The sequence below is a fragment of the Marmota marmota genome, unplaced genomic scaffold (genome assembly GCF_001458135.2).
Source record: "Marmota marmota marmota unplaced genomic scaffold, marMar, whole genome shotgun sequence".
Lineage (NCBI taxonomy): Eukaryota > Metazoa > Chordata > Mammalia > Rodentia > Sciuridae > Marmota > Marmota marmota.
The window spans coordinates 31,896,895-31,921,194 of NW_025999982.1; the positions used below are offsets into that span (position 1 = coordinate 31,896,895).

General features: G+C 35.0%; 1 protein-coding gene across 6 annotated transcripts in view; it reads left to right on the top strand.

Annotated features, from left to right (window-relative positions):
• The window catches only part of Col19a1 (collagen type XIX alpha 1 chain), a 319,421-nt gene that overhangs the window by 179,958 nt on the left and 115,163 nt on the right, over window positions 1-24,300 (top strand). For all 6 annotated transcript variants that reach the window (XM_048805612.1, XM_048805613.1, XM_048805614.1 and 3 more), the window contains one exon: window positions 21,009-21,062. In XM_048805612.1, coding sequence (XP_048661569.1) covers window positions 21,009-21,062 — 54 coding nt within the window. The remainder of the gene's footprint in view (window positions 1-21,008; window positions 21,063-24,300) is intronic.

Here is a 24,300-nt window from a genome sequence, read left to right on the forward strand (position 1 = left end):
AATGGACCAACCTTATCTATTTTCCTCATAGCTAACCTTTTTGAAAGTGTTTGCTTTCTTTTAAAGCATACTATAGACATTTTCCAACCACTTCAAGAAATTTAAAAGGAAGTAGAGGAATTGAGCGGATCATCCCCTCTAAATAGATAGGAGTCTCTAAATCATCAATTCAGTATAGTACAATCATGTTCAACTGTAGTACTGCTACCAGACTGTGTTATGTACAGAAAATATGTTTATGTTTAGCAATTTGGTATCTCTGTATAAATCAGCCCATGATCATGGACTTACCTGGTAGAATAGGCCATGGTTCATCCTTTGTGGAGGGTCATGGCTGCTGCAGGTTGCCTCTGAGTCACAAACATATAACCACATCACTTGTGACATTTTAAAGTGAGATTGTAAACTGTACTCTGCAAGAATCTGGTAGAATGTGATCATACTTTTTCTAAATTTTTTATTTACATATTTAATCAAGGTAAAGAAGGAAAATTTATTTTTAACCCCAACTTATGACAAAAAAAAAATTTCACTAGGTGATTGGACATCAAAATTACAATAGAAGTAAATTAAATGAGAGTCTTAGAAGTGAATCCAAAGACATGAAGACCGAAATAGTTGGTTTGAATTTTACTGAGACTTGTAATCACTCAGCTACTAAGCTCAGTTATTGATGGTAGAGCTTTAAATCTCAGCATGTTATCTGCAGTTGTATACTGGCTGATGAAGCAACTGAACCATAAAGCTGTAAGCAACATTTACACACAAAACATAAATAGGTTCAAAACCAAAGGGGTTTTTGGAAGAATGAACATTAATTTTAAAAAACCAATTAAGGCAAATGTTCAATACTGCATATTTAAGCATTCGTGCTTTGGAGATGCCTTATGAAATAGTTCTTTAGATGGCTGAGACTAGTAACAATTACAATTGCTGAGGCAATTGTAACCGATGACATCAGTTTGCTAAGAAATATTGAATGAATATGTAGAAAATATTTCATTGCTTCACATGCTCAAAAACTAGTTAATAGCAACTTGAGATAAATAAAAGTAGCAAAATATGTTTACTGTGCCTTGATAAATGCATTGGCAACATTCCTGTGGCAATTCTTTGGCAATATTAAAGAATTTAATTTTCTTGACCTTCTTTGCCACCAACTCTAACCAGGTCTGCACTGCAGAAAACTATGAAGGATTACATTGTCAACAAATATGGTTTGAAGTTCAGTTCTCATACTGTAATGTCTTCTGATGGTGCAGCTGCAGTGATAGGAAAACATAGTGAATCAGTTACCCACATTAAGGGATCTGTTTGCCCCAGACTGTAGCACACAACTTTCTTCATCAAGAAAGCCTTGCTATAAAGAAATGTCCACTAAATCAAACAGTTGGAGAAATTGGCCACAACAAATATTATTGCATAATGAGGTTCCAATGCCATCAGGTGGAAAATTTTTTCAAGAATGTTGAACAAAGAATGAACTCATTGTTCCTTCAAGTTAAGAACATGGCTTATCCTTACTTTCTAAAAAAGAAATTAAATGGTTTGAGAAACAAACTTGCCTACTTGTCTGATATATTCAGTATTTTTGGTATTATCAATATGTTCACTTGAAGAAAGAATGTGATATATTTTTCAATGACAGAAAAAAAATAAAATGCAAAATCTGAAGGCTCTAGAGAATGTTATAAAATATTTTCATAGCTTTACAATAATTATCAAGGAAATAAGTGATGATCTGGATATCATCAGTGAAAGTTATCACCAAGGATTTTTAAAATCTGGTTGAATGTTTTGAATCTTATATTCCAGCAAAAGAAGATTCATCTTTGAGAATTCCAGGAAGCCATATTCATTTATTTTATTGGGAAATAATTTAAATTTAATAAAAAATGCATAGGATAGGTTGCTAAAACTGGCTACTAATGAGGGATTGAAGATGAATTTTAAAATACAGCATCATTTGCTCTTTATAACTTTTTAAAATTAAAGTTATAAAGAATATTCTGAGCTTGCTGAAATTAGTTCAAAATCTCTTCTTCCAGTCTTTTCAACATGCTATTAAACTTATTTCTATACTGAATATCATTAAAACAAAGCTATGAAGCAGTTTAGATAAAATTTGTCCCCTAAAAGAAGGGTTATTGTAATTCACCATAGGTTAGAAATGATAATAAGCAAGAAGCAAGCTCATTTTTTACATTAAAAATTTCACATATGGGGTTGGAGTTGTAGCTCAGTGGTAGAGAGCTTGCCTTGCACATGTGAGGCACTGGGTTCAATCCTCAGCACCACACACAAATAAATGAATATATAAATAAAGGTATTATGTCCATCTACAATTAAATAATATTTTTTAAAACTTCACATATAAATATAAGTGTTAATTCACTCCAAGAGTGCAAATAGGCACTTAATATGGGAATAACTATTTCAATCATAACTTTGTTTTATTATTATTGCAAAATGATAAAGTTACAAATCTAATGAAGAATCTTTATATATATATATATATATACTTTCAACAATAGTAACATATTTTGTAATTTTGTTCCTTTTTCCTTCTGTTTGTTTACATTTATTAAAGTATAATTTAAAACGTATGGATATATATATGGGTTATATTGATTATAGATAGGGTAAAACTATAACCACAAAAACTTTCATCACTAGCAGAAGGATTTTTTTTACTAGTTTAGCTTTTTCAAATTGTATCTTGTAATAATGAAGAAAACATGCACTTGGCCAGGTCAACCCTCAGAATTAACCAGTAAATATGCAATGAGTTCTCAGCTATGCAATGCATGCTGAAAGGGCTTAGAACGCAGACAGCCATGTTCTATTTTAAAGTGAGGGTAGTGTGTTTCAGTATCTGTTCTGCTTTATTCCTGCGTACCTAGAATAGTTATCTGGGAGTCTACACATAGGGCAGGAAAACCAGTGGGACTGAAAGTGATTTTTGTAAATGGAATCTCTGAAAATATTTTAAGAGGAAAGAGCCATTCCCTCCCTCTTTCGGGAAAGAACATGAAACGAAAGTGAATGGGTAAAGTGTGAAGAATAGTCTGACTTACATTTTTAAGATCTGAAGATCCACTTTACACAATGGATTTAAACAGATGATTTACTGTATGACCACTCAGAGCTAAAATATCTTAGAGCTCAGCAAAAAGGGCAATTATGAGATAGATTCAGGCATGCAGACAGGCAAACAATAAGACAGAGTTTAAGGTATCCAAGAAAGAACTTGAGAGGATAACTAATTCTAGGGCTGAATTTAGGCTCATATGGCCAGGCTATTTTCTTCTTCTTCTTTTTTTAGGTAGGAAGAATATACCTAAATTTGGCATGGCTAAAGCTGACTTAGTCAGAAAACTGCAAAATTTCAGAGAGGCTTCCTCTGCTATAAGTAGAATGGTGTTGGTGAAGCCAGAGCAACCAACAATCTTGCCAATGGAAGGAGCGCCTTCCACTGCTTCTTTGGTTTGTGCCTTGTCTGAAGATCAGGTTCCTTGACTTCTTTATTAATAAAATGTTAATCTCTGTATAACTTTACCAAAGCAAATTCTCTAAAGGCATGGATTTTGGAGTCAGAGAGACTCCTAGGTGGGCCCTGGCTCAGTGACCCTGGGAAATTATCTAGCCTTTCTGAGTCTCAGCTCTTCCATTTTACAACCAAAATAATATTAATGGTAATTCATGATCTAAGCCCAAAGCAATGATTGGGGAAATAACATGTAAAGTAGCTATATAGGGCCTATACTAACATGACAAGTGTTCATACTTGCTAATATTATTCTTATAATACTAACTTATAGTATTTGAGCACATTATCTAGCATTAGAATTATGAAAATTTTAGTGTTTCTTTAAGAATCTCAGAGATTTTTCTGTATTTGTTATCTACCACAGTTGCCCAGATTGTACTCCAAAGAAGTGTGATCAGCCAACAGCTACCTGGGTGAAATCCAGCCTAGCCAACTAACCACAGCCCCACTAATCAACTGTGGCTTAGGTGCAGAGGTGTAGCTACTGAAAGCCTTTTCCTCACCAGCACAGACACAACCTTATCTACTAACTGGGCCCTGTCTCCTGACTCAGTTAGTACCATCCTATGAGATTTGGTGGGCTTTCCCATTTAATAAATTGCTAGAAAATAAGTGCTTAGTATATTTACACCCCCCCAAAAAAACATTTTTTATTCTAATGATATTCTAAAACAGTTCCAAAAGTTTCTTCTCTTTGACACCAGATATATGCTTGTAAAATTAGAAGCATGTGGGAGCTATTTACAACATAGGATGGCATGGTACTTTTTCAAATGTTTTGTGGGCTGCAGATGCTTCATAAAGATTCTTCATTATTTATCCTTCCATTTCTTGATGATATGAAATATGTCAGAAGTACTTGTAAGGTCACCATATATCTAGATTCCTGCAAATGTATATTCTTATTTCAAAGCTCTAAGAAACTGATATTTTGTATCAGTAGACCTAGATTTAATATCAACTTTATAAGTTTATATTTGAAACTCCATTTAAAAATATTTGCTGCTATTGTGCTATCAGAGAGAATTTCAATTAGATTCCCAATATTGTGTTGTAAAATTCAGCTGAATAAATTAAAATATTGGAAGTGAGTTATGTTACTGCGGTACTTGCCATATGTTAATAATTGTATTGACATTTACAGGATAAGGTTTTCCTAGCAGAGAAAATTAGAATAATGATAAACAAACTGATTCCTTTGGTTTTTAATTCTTTTATTGGGTAAAATACAAGCAATACTAGACTTCAGTGTACACAATCTCAAAAAATAATTAATCCTTTTGCCCTATTATATGATAAATGGTTTTACAATGTTTGTATTTCTGTGTTTTTATACTGTGAAATATTTTCATTTGCAAATGTTATCTAGACACAATGAAATTCAGCATTAACAGCAATTGAAAACAATGAACTACACATACACACAAAGAGGACAGGTGTTTAAACTTAACATTGAGATATGTGTAATATATATCTCAAATTACATAGATCAGAAGAATAACACCACAGATCAGAAAGATAACATCAAACTCATAACAGTAATTACCCCAAGGAAGAGGAAAGGGAAATAGGACTAGAGGTGCTCAAAAAGGATTTTCATTTAACCTACAACATTTTATTTATTACCAAAAAAAAAAAAGACTTGAAAAAGTATTGCAAATTATTACCAGTTGTTATTTCTATGCTCTGGAAAAATAATCATTTGCTGGGTTACACTTTTTTGCACATCTGAATTTTTAAATTTTTCTGAGCAAAATGATTTCAAACTATGTACAAAGCTGTGTATATGCATGTAATCTATTAAAGCATTGTATATGCATGTACTCTATTAAAGCATTAACAAAAATAACAGCAAAAATATCACTAGGTTCTAAGAACTCTTAAGACATAATTAAGTTCACAGTTTTGATTTGATGTTTGTCTAAAAGTGTAGTAATGAATGTGATGACAGTGTTTTCTTCATTACTACAAGTTCCTCATTTGTCTGTACATTTTTAAGAAATTACATTGAATTCCATTTTAGTTATTAGCTCAGGCCAAAAGCAAGAACAAATACTGAGCGCCAGTTGTTTACCTGACACAGTTGTAGGCACTAAGGACAGAGAAGTGAACACAATAGACCAAGATTCATCAAATCTGAGCCCCTGGGCCAAAATCTGGACTACCACCTGTTTTTATAAAGTTTTGTTGGAGTACATTCATGCCGTTTTGCTTATATTATATCCTTCAGTGCTCTGTATCAGTGGAGATGAATTGTTGTAAAGATTATATGACTCACAAAGTTTAAAATATCTATTATATTATCCTTATAGGAAAATTTTCCCAACCTCTGCAATAGACAAAAAGAAATATTTTCCCTTATGAACTCACATTCAATTACTGAGACAAACAGTAAAATAATAAATAATTTTTTGTGTGCTCTATGGTAACATGCATCCAAGTGGAAGAAAGCAAGGGAAGGGCATAAGGAGTATTATGAGACAGGGCCTTTGCATAGATGACCTTTGAGCAACAATCTAATAGAGGTGAGAGAACAGACCTGGGGAATCTTCCCAGGCAGAACAAGTGGCAAGTGCAAAGTTCTGAGGAGAAATTCCAAGGAGCTTCAGGAAGCCAATATAGCTAGAATGGGATGAGAGGAGTAAGGAAATCAGTCAATGGGGCAGGATTGAACACAGACCAGCAGGTCATTGTATGGAATTCAGCTTTTACTGAGTAAGGGCCCTCGGTGTCCTTTGCGAAGTTTAGAGTATTCATTTTGTTAAAGACTGAGGCTAATAATATGGATGCTACCTCTTCAGGTAAAACACTATTCAATTCTGAAAACTTCACTTCTAACCCTGACAGTCATCCTGCCAGACCTTACCATTGCCAAAAGGGGAAACAAGATAGCCAGTGACTGTATCCCACCACTATTTGAAAAACATTTCTGTGACCTGTCTTTCCTTTAACTTATCCAGTGTTGACACATTTGAACTAAGCCTTTATTTTAGGCTAATAGGTTGCCCTCAATAATACTAGATTTTAGGGATTAGGGCTATAGCTGAATGGTAGAGTATGTGCTTGGCATGGCAAGGCTCTGGATTCATTCTCCAGCACCAAAATAAACAAACAAACGAAAGTAATAATAATAATGCTAAGTTGAAAATAGAAAATTTTGGGTTGATTCACCCAATCAACAAATGGGCCAAGGACCTGAACAGACACTTCTCAGAGGAGGACACACAGTCAATCAACAAGTACATGAAAAAATGCTCACCATCTCTAGCAGTCAGAGAAATGCAAATCAAAACCACCCTAAGATACCATCTCACTCCAGTAAGATTGGCAGCCATTATGAAGTCAAACAACAACAAGTGCTGGCGAGGATGTGGGGAAAAGGGTACACTTGTACATTGCTGGTGGGACTGCAAATTGGTGCAGCCAATTTGGAAAGCAGTATGGAGATTTCTTGGAAAGCTGGGAATGGAGCCACCATTTGACCCAGCTATTCCCCTTCTCGGTCTATTCCCTAAAGACCTAAAAAGAGCATGCTACAGGGACACTGCTACATCGATGTTCATAGCAGCACAATTCACAATAGCAAGACTGTGGAACCAACCTAGATGCCCTTCAATAGACGAATGGATAAAAAAAATGTGGCATTTATACACAATGGAGTATTACTCTGCATTTAAAAATGACAAAATCATAGAATTTACAGGGAAATGGATGGCATTAGAGCAGATTATGCTAAGTGAAGCTAGCCAATCCCTAAAAAACAAATGCCAAATGTCTTCTTTGATATAAGGAGAGTAACTGGGAACAGAGTAGGGACGAAGAGCATGAGAAGAAGATACATACAAGAGGAAGTGAGGGGAAAGGGAAAAATAATACAAGGGGGAGAAATGAATGACAGTAGAGGGGGTAGAGAGAGAAGAGGGGAGGGGAGGGGGGATAGTAGAGGATAGGAAAGGCAGCAGAACACAACAGACACTAGTATGGCAATATGTAAATCATTGGATGTGTAACTGATGTGATTCTGCAATCTGTATATGGGGTAAAAATGGGAGTTCATAACCCACTTGAATCAAAGTGTGAAATATGATATGTCAAGAACTATGTAATGTTTTGAACAACCAACAATAAAAAATTTAAAAAAAAATAAAATAAATAAAATTAAAAAAAAGAAAATTTTGGGTTGATTTTTCATAGGTATCTTCCAGGAATGTAATTAATTCATTGGATATACATATGAAGTTTTTGACCACCATCTCTATGCTCACATGCAATTTCACTTCTCTGGGAAGGCTAGGAACTTCTTGGCAGAATAAGTGAATATTTATGGAGAGTCAAATGAGTTTACAGTCTATTGATGGGGTGAAAAAATATAGAAATCTCTTTACAAATTTAGGTATTTCTTTTAAAGTTAATGTCTCATGGGTATTCACATACACCAGCCCACTGTCTTTAGACAGGTTTGTTTTTATTTCTTTTGATTCCTAAGGTGGAAATAGGTGAGGCTGATATATTATGTGACTTGGCCAGGTTTGCTTGTAAGTTAATGAATAAGAGAAAGTTCTAATGTTTAGTTCTCTGGCGTCTTATAATATACATTTCTTTTCCATCCTATTTTTAATTGTTAAGCCAATGAGCAATGGGTTGTATTTTGTCATAAACATACATCAGAATCTATATACACCTCAATTGAACATATACCTTTCTAAAATGTAGAACATGACCTTGGAAAACAAGTACACCACACATTTAAAGTATTCACAAATAGGAATAAGGCTACTTTAGACATCCAAAGCCATTCATGTATGTTCAAGTTTAATGTAATTTATAATCCCTGGAAATAATGGTGAACTACAATTCCCTTTTTGTGTGTCTCTAAATAGCCTTAATTTTTGTGTTAATGATACAGAGAAAAGAGAAAAATTCTAATACCAGACTATTAAGCCCTTCATGGGTGGGATCTGTGTGTAATTCTCTCTTTTAACTCAAATATCTAATCTGTATTTAATAAGTACAAAAAGGTTTATCATTGATTCAACAATTTCTGGTTTTTTGGTTTCTTTATTTTCCTCCTCACTTGTGTCCTTCCTTGGCAAGTGGTTTCTTATTAAAGTAATAAATTTGTAATTTTGATTGTTTCCCACATGAGCCCTTGTAATTTTAGTTATTGATAATTATGAATGGGAATCCTCAAAGGAATTTTGAAGATTAAATGAGTAAGTATCTGTGAATTACTTCATGGTATCTGGCATTTACTGAGGGCAAGCACCTATCCATTGTTGGGACCCGGTAAGTGTTTACTGAGTTGATTGATTAATTACTCTGAGTATGTGCTGGTTGAAAGTGGAAAAAATGTTCTACAAAATGAAGTTGTACAAAATGTTCTACACTGACATTCCATCTTCAGGAGCATAACCATCCAAATGCACATGTAAATATTCCCATGTAATTTTAAATTTAGAGTTTTATAACATGATTGGATTTTTCTTTTTGCCTCTTGAGGTCTTGATGACACATAGATTGCATCTACTTGTGTTTTGAATGGATTAAAATCAGGTTTCTTTGAAAAGACTTACTCCAAATAATCATCTGGTAAATATGTTAGGGAAAGATAATGACATAATTTTCCTTAAATTCATTTTTTTTCAGTTGGTTTCTCAGCCATGATCCAAGACTGAGGGCTTTTCTTTCATTAGCCTCTTTACATTCTCATTTGCGATGTCATTGGGACCTTTAGTTATCACAGGGCATCTTTGTAAGTTTTGATCCTGTATCTTAAAAGATATCTAAACTATGGCTTCATTTCCCATAAGGATGTCAAGTTATTGCTTGATCATAATACAAATGAGACTATAAATTGCATTTGCATATTTCTGTGTCTGATTGAAACCTTTTTTTCTCTTGTAAGGTCTTTCACTTGACTTAGGCCAGCCAACTGACATATTGCTCATTAATCATACATATTAACTGTAGTAGTTAACGTTTTGAAATCTAACTTACCATCCTATCCGCCGGGACTAGTTCTTATTTTCTAAATGTGATGACATATGCTTCAGACACTGCTAATTAGGTCTTTCCCTTGAAAATTCACTCTGACGTGTTTCAAGAACATTTTCCCCCTGAGTACGAGTTCATTAAATTATTAATATCCTGGTATAAGTCATGTAGGATTACTTACACAATGTAGCTTTCTCTGTTTTGAAAACTATTGTTCATAGTGTAGGATGAAATAGATCTCACTTCTTCATGTGTCTTTTCTGGGTAAGGATCAGGAAAAAATAGATATTATATTCAGTAATATACAATGTTAACATAAGGTCAATGAAACATCTTGCACATTACTCTGGATCATCTGCACAAATGTAAGGAAGTAGTTTCATAAACAATCTAAATCAATAACCTAAAATCATTCTAGTCAGCTTCTATATTAAATGATGAGTTTGTAGTAGTTTTATCTTATATCTATTATAATTCTTATCCCTCAAAGATTTATATCTTTATTTATTTATTAGATATACAATTAAGTATAGCATAATGGTAATGATCAGAGACTATTCATCCAGGTTTCCTACATTCACTTCCTAAGTCTGTTGTTTATTAGCCACATGACCTTGTATAAGTTACTTTGTCACTCTTTTGCCACATTTGTAAAATGGGAATCCTCAAAGAAATTTTGAAGATTTTGAGTAAATATGTGTAAATGACTTCAGATGGTACCTGGCATTTACTGAAGACATTGTGTTATCTACTGCTATTGGAATACAAATCCTGTAGGGACAGGATTCAAGGTATTTCCAAAGAATATAAAAGTACTTACCCATCATAAGGACCCCATAAGTGTTTATTGAATTAATTAATTAATAACTCTGAGTATGTGCTAGTTGAAAGTGGAGAAAATGTTCTACCAAATACAGTGAAGACAGATAAACATATGAGTTTAAAAGTCATAATGGAAATTTAGGTAGCTTGGAAAGCTAACTTTGCTCTATAGATTTTATGTATGTGTATATGTATATACTAGATGTAGCAAGGATGCTGGGAACAAGATGTGTTGGGAATTCTGATTAAAGGACACTTTCCTAGAGAGGAACAGAGGAAAAGTCAGAGGAGACATAAAAAGAATCTGGCAAGTGATCCACAGTTGGGATTAGAAGGACTGACTGTGGCACCAGTCTTTCCAGGAAATTATATCTTGTTCTAGGGAATGGAACTGACAGGAATCTAAAAGAGATAGATTAAGTACAGACACCATATTACTTTTATCCAGTTATACTTTCAACTGACATTAGATATTAAGTTTAAGGAAAGGAAAAGTGACATTCAAATAAAAAAAAAATCCAGTATTTGTAAAATGGTATAGCACCAGGTGTTCAGGGTTTGAAGGTCATCAATATATTTTTTCAATATTTAAATCAATTGTGCAAGTAAAAGGAGGTATGGGCTAGGAAATGCCTTCTGAACACACTTGATCTGAAGTTGGTGAGAAAACATGACTAAAGAGGACACACACATCTGAGACACGTTGGTGCATAAGTGTCCAGGGGGCTTTCCAGAATGTCCTATCTCATCTTATTGAAGATGTACAGACAGATGTATGTTTTCTGCCCATTTCCCCTCCTATCCACGTGACCCCTCCACTCCAAAGAGAAAGCTGAAGAGAGTGATTAGAAGGAAGCACCTTTGAGAAGGAACAGTTCTAATTCCCTTCACTGGAAATCCTGAGCTCACTGAGAGCCAAACAAACAAGTCTATCCAAATATCTTTGTATGAGTGTGCCTTTTCCCTCACATCTTCACCAACACTTATTTTTGCTTGTATTTTTGATAACTATCATTATGACTGGGGTGAGATGAAATCTTAGAGTAGTTTTGGTTTGCATTTCTCTAATTACTAAAGATGTTGAATATTTATATTTATATATTTGTTGATTGCTTGTATATCTTCTTCTGAGAGTGTCTGTTCAGTTCCTTAGCCCATTTATTGGTTGGGTTTTTTGTTTTTTGGTATTGAATTTTTTGAGTTCTTTATATATCCTGGAGGTTAGCCGCTCTATCTGATGTGTATTTGGTAAAAATTTACTCTCATACTATAGGCTTTCTCTTCACCTCAATGATTGTTTCTTTTGCCGAGAAGAAGCCTTTTAGTTTGAATCAGTCCCATTTATTGATTCTTGATTTTATTTCTTGTGCTTTAGGAGTCTTGTGAAGGAAGTTGGGACCTAATCCAACATGATGAAAATTAGGGCCTACATTTTCTTCTATTAGGTCCTTGATCCACTTTGATTTGAGTTTTGTTCATGGTGAGAGAAAGAGGTTTTATTTCATTTTGCTGCATATGGATTTCCAGTTTTCCCAGCACCATTTGTTTAAGAGGCTATTCTTTTTCCAATGTATGTTTTTGGCACCTCTGTCTAATAGGAGATAACTGTTTTTATGTGCTGGTGGGACGGCAAATTGGTGAAACCACTTTGGAAAGCAGTGTGGTGATTCCTCAGAAAATGTGGAATGGAACCACCATTTGACCCAGCTATCCCACTCCTTGGTCTATAACCAAAGGATTAAGATCAGCATACTATAGTGACATAGCCACACTAATGTTTATAGCAGCTGAATTTACTAAACTGTTGGAACCAACCTAGATGCCCATCAATAGATGAATGAATAAAGAAACTGTGGTATATATACACAAGTATAATATTACTCAGCATTAAAAGAGAATAAAATTGTAGTATTTGCAAGTAAATGGATGGAGTTAGAGAATATTATTCTAAATGAAGTAAGCCAATCCCCAAAAACTAAAGGCCAAATGTTTTCTCTGATTAATGGATGCTGATCTATGGGGGTGGGGAGGCATGGAAGAATAGAAGAACTTTGGATTGGACAAAGGTGAGGTTGGGAAGGGGTTATGGGGGTAGGAAAGGGGTGGAATTAGATGGACATCATTACCCTAGGTATACATATGATTGTACAAATGATGTGTATCTACATCATGTACAATCAGAGAATTGAAATGTTGTGCTCCATTTGTGTACAGTGAATTGAAATTCATTCTGCTGCCATGTACAACTAAGTAGAACAAATAAAAATAATCATAATTAGAGAAAAAACAAATATCATTGTAATTGTCCCTTCTCTTCTACCTGAAGGCAGGATTCAGGTCTTAATCATCTTAATATATTTCCCCCAGCACCAGTAGATAAAACACAGACAATAAATTTTTGCTGAACAACATGTACTCACAAAACTTTGAAAGGATTTATTTCTGCAGTCAACATTTAAATATCCAAATGCAATTTAATCCATTAAATTCTTTTCAATTGAAATTGTACAACAAAAATATTTCAGTTTCAAAATTGGGTGGCTATTATAGTTTGATCTTAGGGATTCTCTAGTTTTTGTTTGTTTTTCATTTGTCAAACATTTATTGACTAACTGCAAATGTGTTTCTATGGATTTTCTTGGTGCTAGTCAATTCAGTTCTTCAGATTGGACACACACAGCTCTAAAATCCCAGCCTTGAATATATGTCTTTGAAGTGTGCAACTCAAAAATATTAAAAATATATCCTATGACTTTATATTAATATAAATTAAGATATTAATGATTTCATATTTCCATGCTGGCTGGTAATACTGAGCTTGTTCTTGCTCCACTGGCCTAGATTCTGACCTGCCTGAAGTTTGTCAATCATCATCACTACATTGTTTTCATTTTAACATTTCTAGGAAATAAACCCTATTATTTTATGTGTATTATTGATCCCTCTACATGTTGATTTTGTCTGCTCTAAATCTAAAAGTATAACAGTTCCCTTATTAAAAGTGAAAGATAAAATGCTACATTCATGAGGCATTTTTTATAAAAGTGCTTGGTTTTGGAGATGTGGAAGCCTACTGGCATAGTCCTCAGACAGCAAAGTAGTGTAAGACTTGATTCCTTCTCCAAGCTAAGAGCATTCCAGATATGTAGGAAAGAACATTTTCATAACACGCTTCCAGCTTCCACACTCAAAATGTAGTCCATAAAAGTTAAAATATATTGCAGCATGTTCAGAAAATTGTTTAGACACACCCTACTGTGGTCCTACTCATGATAACAAGATGAGTCAAGTGTGTTGGAAAGATGGGCCTGATAAGCATAGAAAACAGACAGAAATCAGGACTGAGGCAGTTGGTCGTTTGGCATGGAAATTAGGGCATCCCAACAAATCTGAATGGAAAATTTGAGTTGGCCTAAAAAGTCAGAGTTGAGAGTGAGATGAGGCAAGCCTGGAAGAATTTGGAAACCTAAATTACGAAGGAAAAGTGATAAGCAAATGAGACATTTTTTTTAAATGGCTTCCATCTCTTTTTTAAAAAAATGTTTTTTCAGTTGTTGATAGACCTTTTTTTATTATTTTTTTAAATTTATTTATCCGTGATGCTGAGAATCAAACCCAATGCCTCACACATGCCAGGCAAGTGAGCTACCACTGAGCCACAGCCCCAGCCCTCAATGAGACATTTTTAAAAGTTTGACTTTGTTGTGTAAACACAAAAATATCACAGCTTCTTACTGTTGAAATTTTAAACAATTTTTTATTTCATAAAAGTAGAGAATAGTGGTAATCACTAGAAGCTAGGGAGGGCCTGGGAGAGAGACCTGAAGAGAGGCTGCATAACTCAGGTACCAAAATCTGTTAAATAGGAAGAAACTAGTTCTAGTGTTCTATAGCACAGGTGGGAACTGTAGTCTACAAAATATCTAGAAGAGTTTAAAGTTTTCCAACACATAGAAATTATAGATGTTTGAGAAATAGAAATGCTATTACCCTGATTTGGTCACTATACATTTGATATATGTATTAAATTATACTTTAGCCCATAAATATGTACAAATATTATGCATCAATCTAAAATAATTAAAAGAAGAAATTACAGCAGCAGTGATCTAAATTGTGAATGATCAGAATATTCACAACAAGCAAACTGTAATCTTTTACAATGAAGTATTATTTTATTTAAATTATCATTTATTGAATTGTAGCTCAGGGGGATTAGATAATAATGTCACAAACTTATATTTTTTTTTCTGAAAAGCCACATTAATTATCAATGCAGCCCTTTTAAAGAAAATAAAAGAAAGGGACAGAGAGAGGAGGAAATTGTGAAGTGATTTGAAAATGTTAAGATTCCCATCTAGATGAAGAAGACAACAGAATGGAGTCATCTTTCCTATGCTCCAAACCCATTTCAAATTGTTTGCTCTTACTGAATTACATCCTCTTCCCATGTCCTTACAAGAGCCACTTGTCTGATCCCTGCAGTAACGAGACCTTTATGACGAGTGCTGTTGCTGTCATAGATGTATTTTTAAATATCTGTTAAGATGTAAAATGCACTTAGGATATTATATATTCCTTACATAATTATTCCATTCCCCATTTTTGCACATATTAGTGATTTCAAATGTGGTAACTCTTTATAACATCAGTCATAAATCTTATTTCCGTTCACAATGTAAAAAAAGAAAACTAAACTTCCCAGATAGTCTGTAATGTTTTCCTGTGTAATTAACACCTCATTCACAGTTGTGTGTGCCAGTCAAGGCCCTGTCTCTTCTTCCTTGACATTTCCTTGATACCTCGTTCAAGCTAAGCTGATGCCTAAGAGCATGCAAAATATACACATGAAAACAGGGAAGTATTTTAAAGGAGCCAACTGTATTTATAAAACCTGGCAATTCAGAGAGACTACAAAGAAACGTGTTTTATCTTGTGGGTTTAGGGTCTGCATACCAACTTTTAAGTTGTTCTCCATTTGTGTACAATGAATCAAAATGCATTCTACTGTCATATATACCTAATTAGAATAAATAAACTAATTTAAAAAAATCTGATTACAGATTACCCTTGTCAGCCTCACCAAAACAAAAAACAAAAACAGGTCACAAAAGAACCAATAGTCTGCTATTTGCATTCTTTTATCTTTTTTTTTTTTTATTACTAGAGATTGAACCCAGGGCCTTGCACATGCTAAGCACATGCTCTACCACTGAGTTATATCCCCAGCCCTGCATTCCTCACTTAGTAATGTCCCTGGAGGGTTAAGTGTTTATAAATCAAGTAATCAAGTGTCTAATTTAAGATACACATGCTCTCTTACTGCAAGTCATCCTGGAAGGGTCAGGTTATTTTCACTGTTCAAAGTTTATAGATGTCATTTATTTAAATAGCCTTGTTTGGGTTGGCATTTTCTTGTCTGTTTGTTTTTTTTTTTTCTGAGAATAGTGGCCCTGGACATACCAAAGGCAGATGGATGAAGTCATTAGATCATTTAAAGACAATTGCTCCATTATGAGACTCTCCTAATTTTATTTTTGCAAGTTTTATTGAAATATAATATACATTCATTAAAATGTTTGCACTATAAGGGAACAACTTATTGCTTCCTCACAAAATGAACTTACTTGTATAACCAGCATAAGTTCAAGGAACAGAATATCAAGAAAACCCTCTGATGACTTCAGTCACTCCCTACCCCATTGTAACTTCTAATAGCATAGATTAGTTTTGCCTGTTTTTGATTCTTATATAAATTGATCAGCATTATGCTTGTAAGAAACATTCATACAGTTTATAGCATGTAGTTCAATTCTATTCATTTTAATTGTTACATATTATTCCATACTATGAATAAACCGCAGTTGATTGCTTTTTATTTCCCCTTTTAATGGGCATGTTGATTCTTATTTTATATATATTTTAAAATAGTCATATGCATGGTTAAGAGTTGATTACATTTTTAAAGATGCTAACTAGATGTTTTAGAAGATTTCCTTTAGATATTGTCAGATTGTTTTTATATAAAAAATGGAAAATTGAATAAAAAGTGGTAGACAGGGGGAAAACAAGAACTGAAAATCGTTCCCACTATGTACCAGACATTGTGGTAGGACTGGTGTTTATTTGTTTTAGCTGTGGTAAAAAACACACAGCAAAAAAATTTACAATTTTTATCATTTTTAACTCTACAGTTTCATAGTGTTAAGTATATTCACATTATTTTGAAGCAGATCTCCAGAACTTTTTCATCTTGCAAAACTAAAACACTATACCCATTAAACAATTCTCCTTTTCTCCTTCCTCCCACCTCCTGGTAACATCCATACTGCTTTGTATCTAAGAATTTAAATACTTTATATCTCTCACATAAATGCAGTCATAGCATTGTCTTGTTGTGACTGGCTTATTTTAGTGTAGTGTAGTTTAGTGTTGTTTTTTTCTGATAATAGTGATACTCGGTGTCACTAAAGTCACTAAAGATTTAAAGTATTCAAGTTCTTAGATACCACCTCAGGGTTTCTCCATGTTGTAGCATGTGGCAGGATTTCCTTCTTTTTTAAGACTAATATTCCATGGTACGTTTGCACCATATTTGGCTTATCCATTCATCCATTGAAGGACAATTGAATTGGTTCCACCTCGTGACTGTTGAGAATAGTGCTGCTATGAACATGGATATGCAAATATTTCTTCTTGGTTGTACTTTCAATTCTTTTGAGTGTATACCTGGAAGATCATATGGTAGTTCTCTAATTATCTGATGATCTCTACAATATTTTCCATAGCAGCTGTACTATTTTACAATCCTACCAACAGTCCGTGTCCTTTTTGACACTTGTTATTTTCTGGATTTTTAGCAGTAACCATCCTAAAGGGAATGTGTGACTAGAATTTTATAAATGATCCCTTTTTTAATCCTTCAAGAAACCTGTGGCAAAATATAAAGTACCATTTAATAGCAATGCAGTCTTTGCACAGAAAAAGCAGGGATTCCAGTCCAGGTGGTTCTGAACTTGACAATGAAAAATTTATTCTCGAAGTTTCACATATTCACAAAATTAATTGAGTTATTTTGAGCTGTGTTTACAAAATATAAGGTGCTCTATAGAATGTCCTGACTTTACGTGTAAAATAGGACATGTAGTTTTCTCAAACTGTGATCCCTAGAACAGCACTATCAGCATTACTGTGAACTTGTGAGAAATGCAGATTCTCAGATCATACCCCAGACCTACCAAATCAGAAACTCTGAGAGAAGAGAGAGCAGTCTGCTCAACCAGGCCTCCAGGTGATCCTGATGCATGGTCAGGTTTGAGCACCACTGGGTTTAGATCATTAGGCAGATATCCTAATGGTGGTCTTTTTACTGTTGCCAAACTGAAAACTGACATGTTGAGCATGTTGGAGTTTCCAGGGTAACCTGATAGAGTGAACTGTGTTCTGTACTTTATACCTCAGTTTTCAGGAAAGTGTTGGGTTGGCCCAATTATAACAAAACTGGGAAAATAGCACTCCATATGTTAGAAGTTTTAGCCAGACTCCAATTTCGCAGAGTTGCTTCTCAACAAATGGCCACCCTCCCCAGGACAATCTCTCTTGGCTCAGCAGGGATCTGGGTTATCTGCCAGGATTTGCATCCCTGCTGGCATCCAAGTTCCCACTTTTTGCCTCCCTTTAGAGTGGGTCTGCAGTAAGCCTGGGAAGAACAGAAATAGCAGGAGATAGCAGAAACAAATGTGGAAACAAATATCAACTATTCCTCCTGCCAGCATCCCAGGCTTCTACCTGTCCCACCGTCAACAGCCCCTGGTCCCAGGTGTCCTGGACCAGTTCCCCAGAGACTTGTGAGGTACACAGCAAGGAGTCAAACATCACACTTCCCTCTGAAAAATGGAGGAATCTGATTTTAATCTAGAATGAGAACTGTGGTTTTACCTATGGTCTTTACATAATTATTAATAATAGAATATTTCAGGTTGTCTTGCTTAAATAATAAAATTCATCCTACCAAGAATCTGCTAACTCTTGGATAAGCTTTTGCCTTTCCTTAATGCTTTTGAATGAAAAGAGAGAGCTTTTGGAGGCGCAGAAGATTGTGCAGCTGCATTCAGTGCTGCTGGCGGGGAATAAGATAAGGGACCTAATTCCTGGGGCTTTTTAGGGAGAAGGATGGTAATGTCTGGGAGAGGCCTTGAACCATTATGATGATAGGAACTGTGGCCTCCATTAGTGCTTTCAAGCCTAGTTGTACTCCCAAGCATGCACCTATTTCTCTTCCATCGACCCCTGCTCTGTGCTGTCAGAGCGCCCTCAATAGGGCAGTGAGACCTGTTTCTCAAGTTCCAAGGGCTTCCCTTACCTGGTTCTATGATATATTTAATGACAAAGCTAAGTGACTATGTTGCATTGTAAAACTCATCTTTAAAAATGGTTCAAATCTGCTTCAAGGGATTAGTAAACTTCAGGCCTGGAAACTGGGTTTAAATTGAAAATACATGCTGGTTCAAGTTATCTGCACAAATATGTTCCACTAACTTAACAACTCTCACAAATATTCTACCTGCTTGTCCACTCTTAGAAAGGATGTGTAAATGAACCCAGCCCTCTCTCTGCAGTCCTGGAGCATACACATCAGTACACTTGACAGTGGCAAGACTGACTTAATGATCATGTAAATCAGCAGAGAGATGCAAGGATTGGATGCCTGCCTTCCATACTAAATTGTGAATGCTTTTTGCTCCTCAACTTAACACATGTCAATGTTGTTTTACAATATCTGACACTGAATTTGTCTTCAACATTAACTCTGTGGTAAAAATTGACCAATAGTCGGCCTCATTTTCCCCACTTCCTGCCCAAATCAATACACACGTCTCCTCTGAAGAATGGGGAAAGTAAACAGAACTTGATCCTATGGTTTTAACTTACCTCAATCTGATGTGTGCTTAAAGAAAGAACCAATCACTTACTTAGATGCCATTGATTTAGTTTTTTTTTTTTTTTGTGCTCTTGTGAATTAATAAATTTACAGTCCTTCTATTTTCTAAGTAAACTTTTTATCATTGATTAGTCCTCAAAGGCTAATTGACTTATATTTACTAAAAGACCCAATATATTGATTTTCAGAAAATGTAGACTGCAGGACTAGGAAATGGTGTACCTGTGAATAACTTGGATTAAATATAGAGAATAACAACCTGTATATTCATTCCAATTTTATAGTCCCCCAAAGAACTCTAATGTTTAGGTCTCTAAAATGAAAGAACACAAAGACACCACTTTTTATATTTATTTTAATTTTTTTAAAGTTAAATTCTGTTCTGTAGATGTTAGCTAGGATGATTTATGAAAATGGGTGCCTTTTTGAAATGAAGTCCTTGATAGCACGCCCTTAACTTACCTTCATCAACAGTGGGCATGTTTCTCATCCAATCACTGCAGAGCATTTGCTTGCTTACCTCTCAAAGTTTACTCTGCAGACCCAGCTGTTCTTTAAACTTCCTTTTTCATCCCAAGCTTAGGTGAAAACCAGAGAGATCAAGTAAGTTTGCCTCACACTTTTAGAGCAAGAAAATTAGAGAATAAAAAGGATCTTTCTGTGTTTATGATTTCAATTCTTTTTTAAAAAAAAAAAGTATTGAAATGATCAACCAAATGCAATTATGTTTTATCACTAAGACTTTTGTGTAAATATTCTACCAATAAGGTAATCAAATAGTTATTAATAACAATGAACTAGAATGAAGATATTCAGAAAACATGCTCAGAAATGCTTCTCATTCCAATTGTATACTTCTAAAACCTAAGCTTACTTTCTTTAAAAAAAAAAGTTTAAGACAATAATTGTATAATAAGAAACTAGATGCTCTTAAATGATATTTGATCAGAGTTACTTAAGATGTTAACACAAACTTACCTGACTCTTGCAATTAGAATTTAGCTGGTTTTGAAGTGGGAGAGTTAACATTCAGTTACAATAATGAAGATTAATATGCAAGAATTATACATTTTAGTTCACTTATAAAACAGCTTAACCATCCAAAAGGAAGAAAAGAGCTAGCTAATGTGCTTTAGACAGAATATATAATTATGTTTAGCACAGTGCTTTTCAAACTTTAGTGAGCATAAGAATTACCTGAAGTAATTCTAAAACGTAGATTCATAGTTCCCATCCCCAGAAGCTTCTAACCAGTAAGTACAAGATAAAGCCCAAGAATAGGCATGAAGTAGGTGACCTGCCTTAACCTTAGGTAACTCCTATAAAATTAGAATTCTGAGCCCTCTTTGAGAAGCAACAAATTAAGTTGACAGATGCATTTATTATTTCATCCTAAACTGCGAAATCATCAGATAAAATGCCAATCTTAAGTCATCTTTCAGAAAATTTACATTACTTGCTAGAGCATACTGCTAGACAGCAATTAAGGTATATTCATTTCAGGTACTTTATTTTTCATTGTGGTAATTATGAACTACCCCAGAGCTTTTATAATTCCCTGATGTTTAAGAATCATATGGACTTGGAATGTTTTTTTTTTAACTTTTGTTAATTTTTACTGTTTTCCTATTGTCATTTAATATGTTTTATATTACAGCAAAAGGAGATCACAGCATTTATTTGTTTTTCTTTGGTTTCAAGGGAAGAAGAGGAAAAACGGGACCACCTGGAAAACCAGGACCCCCAGGACCACCTGTGAGTAAACAATAGGAGGACTGTCCCCATCCTCCTGTCCCCATTCTGTCTGCCTTTTTACTTCCATATGTGACCTCAGTGCTAGTTTACTTCCCTGTAGAATAATTTACTTCTTTGTACTGTTCAGAATAATTGGTTTCGGCACTTGTAGGGGCAATTCATGCTCCCTATACCACCACCTTCATCACCACCCAAACTGGGAGACAAAGGCTGCTGGTAGCTCTCTGTATACCTCACCCCCTTGTTTATTACATGAGCAGTAACAAGTGAGCGTCCTCAACCGAACATCTCCAACAATCATCCAACAACTGAGCATCCCTAAGCCACATGTACAAACAGATGAATTCTGCCTGAGCTCAATTTCAAATGCTTAATAACATTCAGGCTGGTTGTAAGATAGACAACTGGCATATCCATATCCACTCTTCTTGATACAAAATATATTGTCAGGGACTGGGGTTGTAGCTCAGTGGTAGAGCGGTTGACTAGCACATATGAAGAAGTGGGTTTGATCCTCAGCACCACATAAAAGTAAATAAAATAAAGGTGTTGTGTCCATATACAATTAAAAAACTATACTTAAAAAAATGTGTTGTTAGAGAATGTCATAGAACATACTTTCTAAAAAGAGTTAACTTATCTCATTCCTTTACCCCCAAAATTCTGGAAAAAAGGATTCCATCTCTTGTGGTTTTAATAATTCTAACCTGCCAGAGTCCGGTCTGTGTCCAAGCTAATCCAGTGATGTGGATTCCGGGTCACTAATAATCCCTAAATTGCCAGATTCCCAGGGCACTTCCACATTTCATCTTACTTCATTGCCACACAGAAATTTACTCTGTGGATGGCTCTCTTTGAAACTCTCTGTTCTCTTGGCTTCATAACAATTATTTTTCTCTCCTAACTCTAGGGCTATCCCTTGGGTCTCCCTTGTTAACAACTTTCCTTCTGTCCCCATCAATATGTTGGATGAATTAATAAATCGCAATCATTTATTCCCATCCACATATCCCTCCAGTGTTCCAGGCCTACATCCTGTGGCTCAGTATCTCCATGTGGAAGTCTCCTACGGGTAGTACAAAAGGAACATGTCCAAAATTCTCTTTAAAAATAATTCTAGATTTTTTTTCCTCTTTCACCCTCTATATATACAGTCCCTAAACCATGCCAATCCTATATCTCTATAGGGGATATAGGGATATATAAAAATATATATATTTTGTAAATCCATCTTCTCCTCTCCATCCTCATGGCCACCTACTTAAATGAGGCCTAGGCAACTTGTATCTATACTTTTGTGGCCATCTAACAACTGGTCTCTTTGCCTTTACCTTGTCTAAGTGGAGTAATATCTCTAAATCATGACTCCAACCATGTAGCTCAGGCTTTACAAATCCATGCTGACTTGAATCACTTAAAATTGCTTAATAGCTGAAAACTATTTGGCTTAAAATGTCTTAATAGCTTCTCGTTTCTTCAAGAAAGATGGATGCCATATCTCCTACCTGCCATTCTGGACCCTTCATGGTTTGCCTTCTGTCTACCATTGCCCTCCTCCCCCATGTCCTTCCTCCCTTCCTAATTTGCAGTGTAATCTTGCCATGCTTTGCAAATGTTCTCCACTATCTTCATAACTCAACCTCAGCATCAGTTCTCCTACATGGCCTTTGATGGGCTACCCTTCATTGTCCTCGAACCATGAACCTTCTGCAGATACAAGCACACTGCTTTGTAACTGTTATTTTCCTTATATGTCTGACCACTTCCCTATAATTTCTTTTAAACCACTATTTTTGTCACTATCTACTAGCATAGTTTCTGGCCTATGGCATGTAATTATTGATTATTTATTTAATAAGTGAATAAACAAATGAATATAATTTTCAAATAGGAAAATGAAGGGATGGGGATGGAGCTTAGGAGTAGAGGGCTCATCTAGCATGTGCAAGGCCCTGTGTTCAATCCCTAGTGCCAGGAAAAACAAAGGAACGAAGAAAGGAAGAAAGAGAGGGAGGGAAAAGACCAGACAAGACTAAGATAAGTGCCTTTTTAAAAGAACAGAACTTTACTTAGCTACTAGGGGACTCCACACCTAGCTCCTTAGGTATCTCTTAGGATGTCATCATGTGCCAGAAATGAACATAATGTGTGTCCACTCATTTATTTTCATTTCACTTCATTTATTCAAGTGGATTATACTCTTAGCAAGGCATTGTGTCACTTAATGTGATATAAAAATAAGGGGGTATGACTTAGATATCCTAGAATTCAATCTTTAAAGTATCATCTTTGTTGATTTTTATTCCAATGTTTTTGGCAAAATAGAGAACGTATTATAAGATTTTGAATACTTGTTTTATCTTTCAACACAGAAAGCTGGTGAATGCTAACAGGCAAGATTAGACATTGGTGTCTTTTTTCCCAATGTATGATGCTCCTTTAAAGACAGGATAATTGCTGTCTCAGGGGAGGAATTTGAATGATGAAAGTCTTTATGACAAGCTTGCCAACTGTCTATGAGAAAAGAGGATTACACTGAATTCTGGAATGAGTTCTCAACTATTGATCAAATGAGTTCATTCAGGAATGTCAAAGATTAAGAAATATGTGCTGGGCCTGCTGGCACATGCCTGTGATTCTAGCTACCTGGGAGGCTGAGGTAGGAGGATGGCAAATTTGAGGCCAGCCTGGATAACTTAACAAGACCTCATCTCAAAATAAAATGAAAAGAACTAGGATGTAGCTTGCAGGTAGAACACTCTTGGGTTAGAACCCAAGTCTCACAAACAAGTGGGTATTGGGGGCATGGAAAGGGGAGGGTGGAGGCGGGGAAAGGAAGAGGAGTGCCTTTATGAAAGAATTCGTAGTAATTCCACAGGGTTTTTTGGTTGTTGTTTGGTTGGTTGGTTGGTTTGGTTTGGTTTGGTTTTGCCAGCGTATTTGGGGGGAAGGAATTATTTCAAGTATTAAATTTAGAATTTAAATTCAGCTACGGATCTGATACAGAGTACTCATTAAATCCTGAATACATACTTTAAAAAATAAAAGTAGTTTATTAACATGTAATATAAGATACCCAGTTTGTTAAACTAAAGGCATAAGGAAAAGAATCTATGCAGAAAATTATATATATATATATATATATGAATGAATGAAAAGCATTAGGCTTAACTCAGCTCATTTTCTGTTTGAGAATTGCAGTTTATGGAAACTCTCAGTCTTTCTGATTCTGGTATGA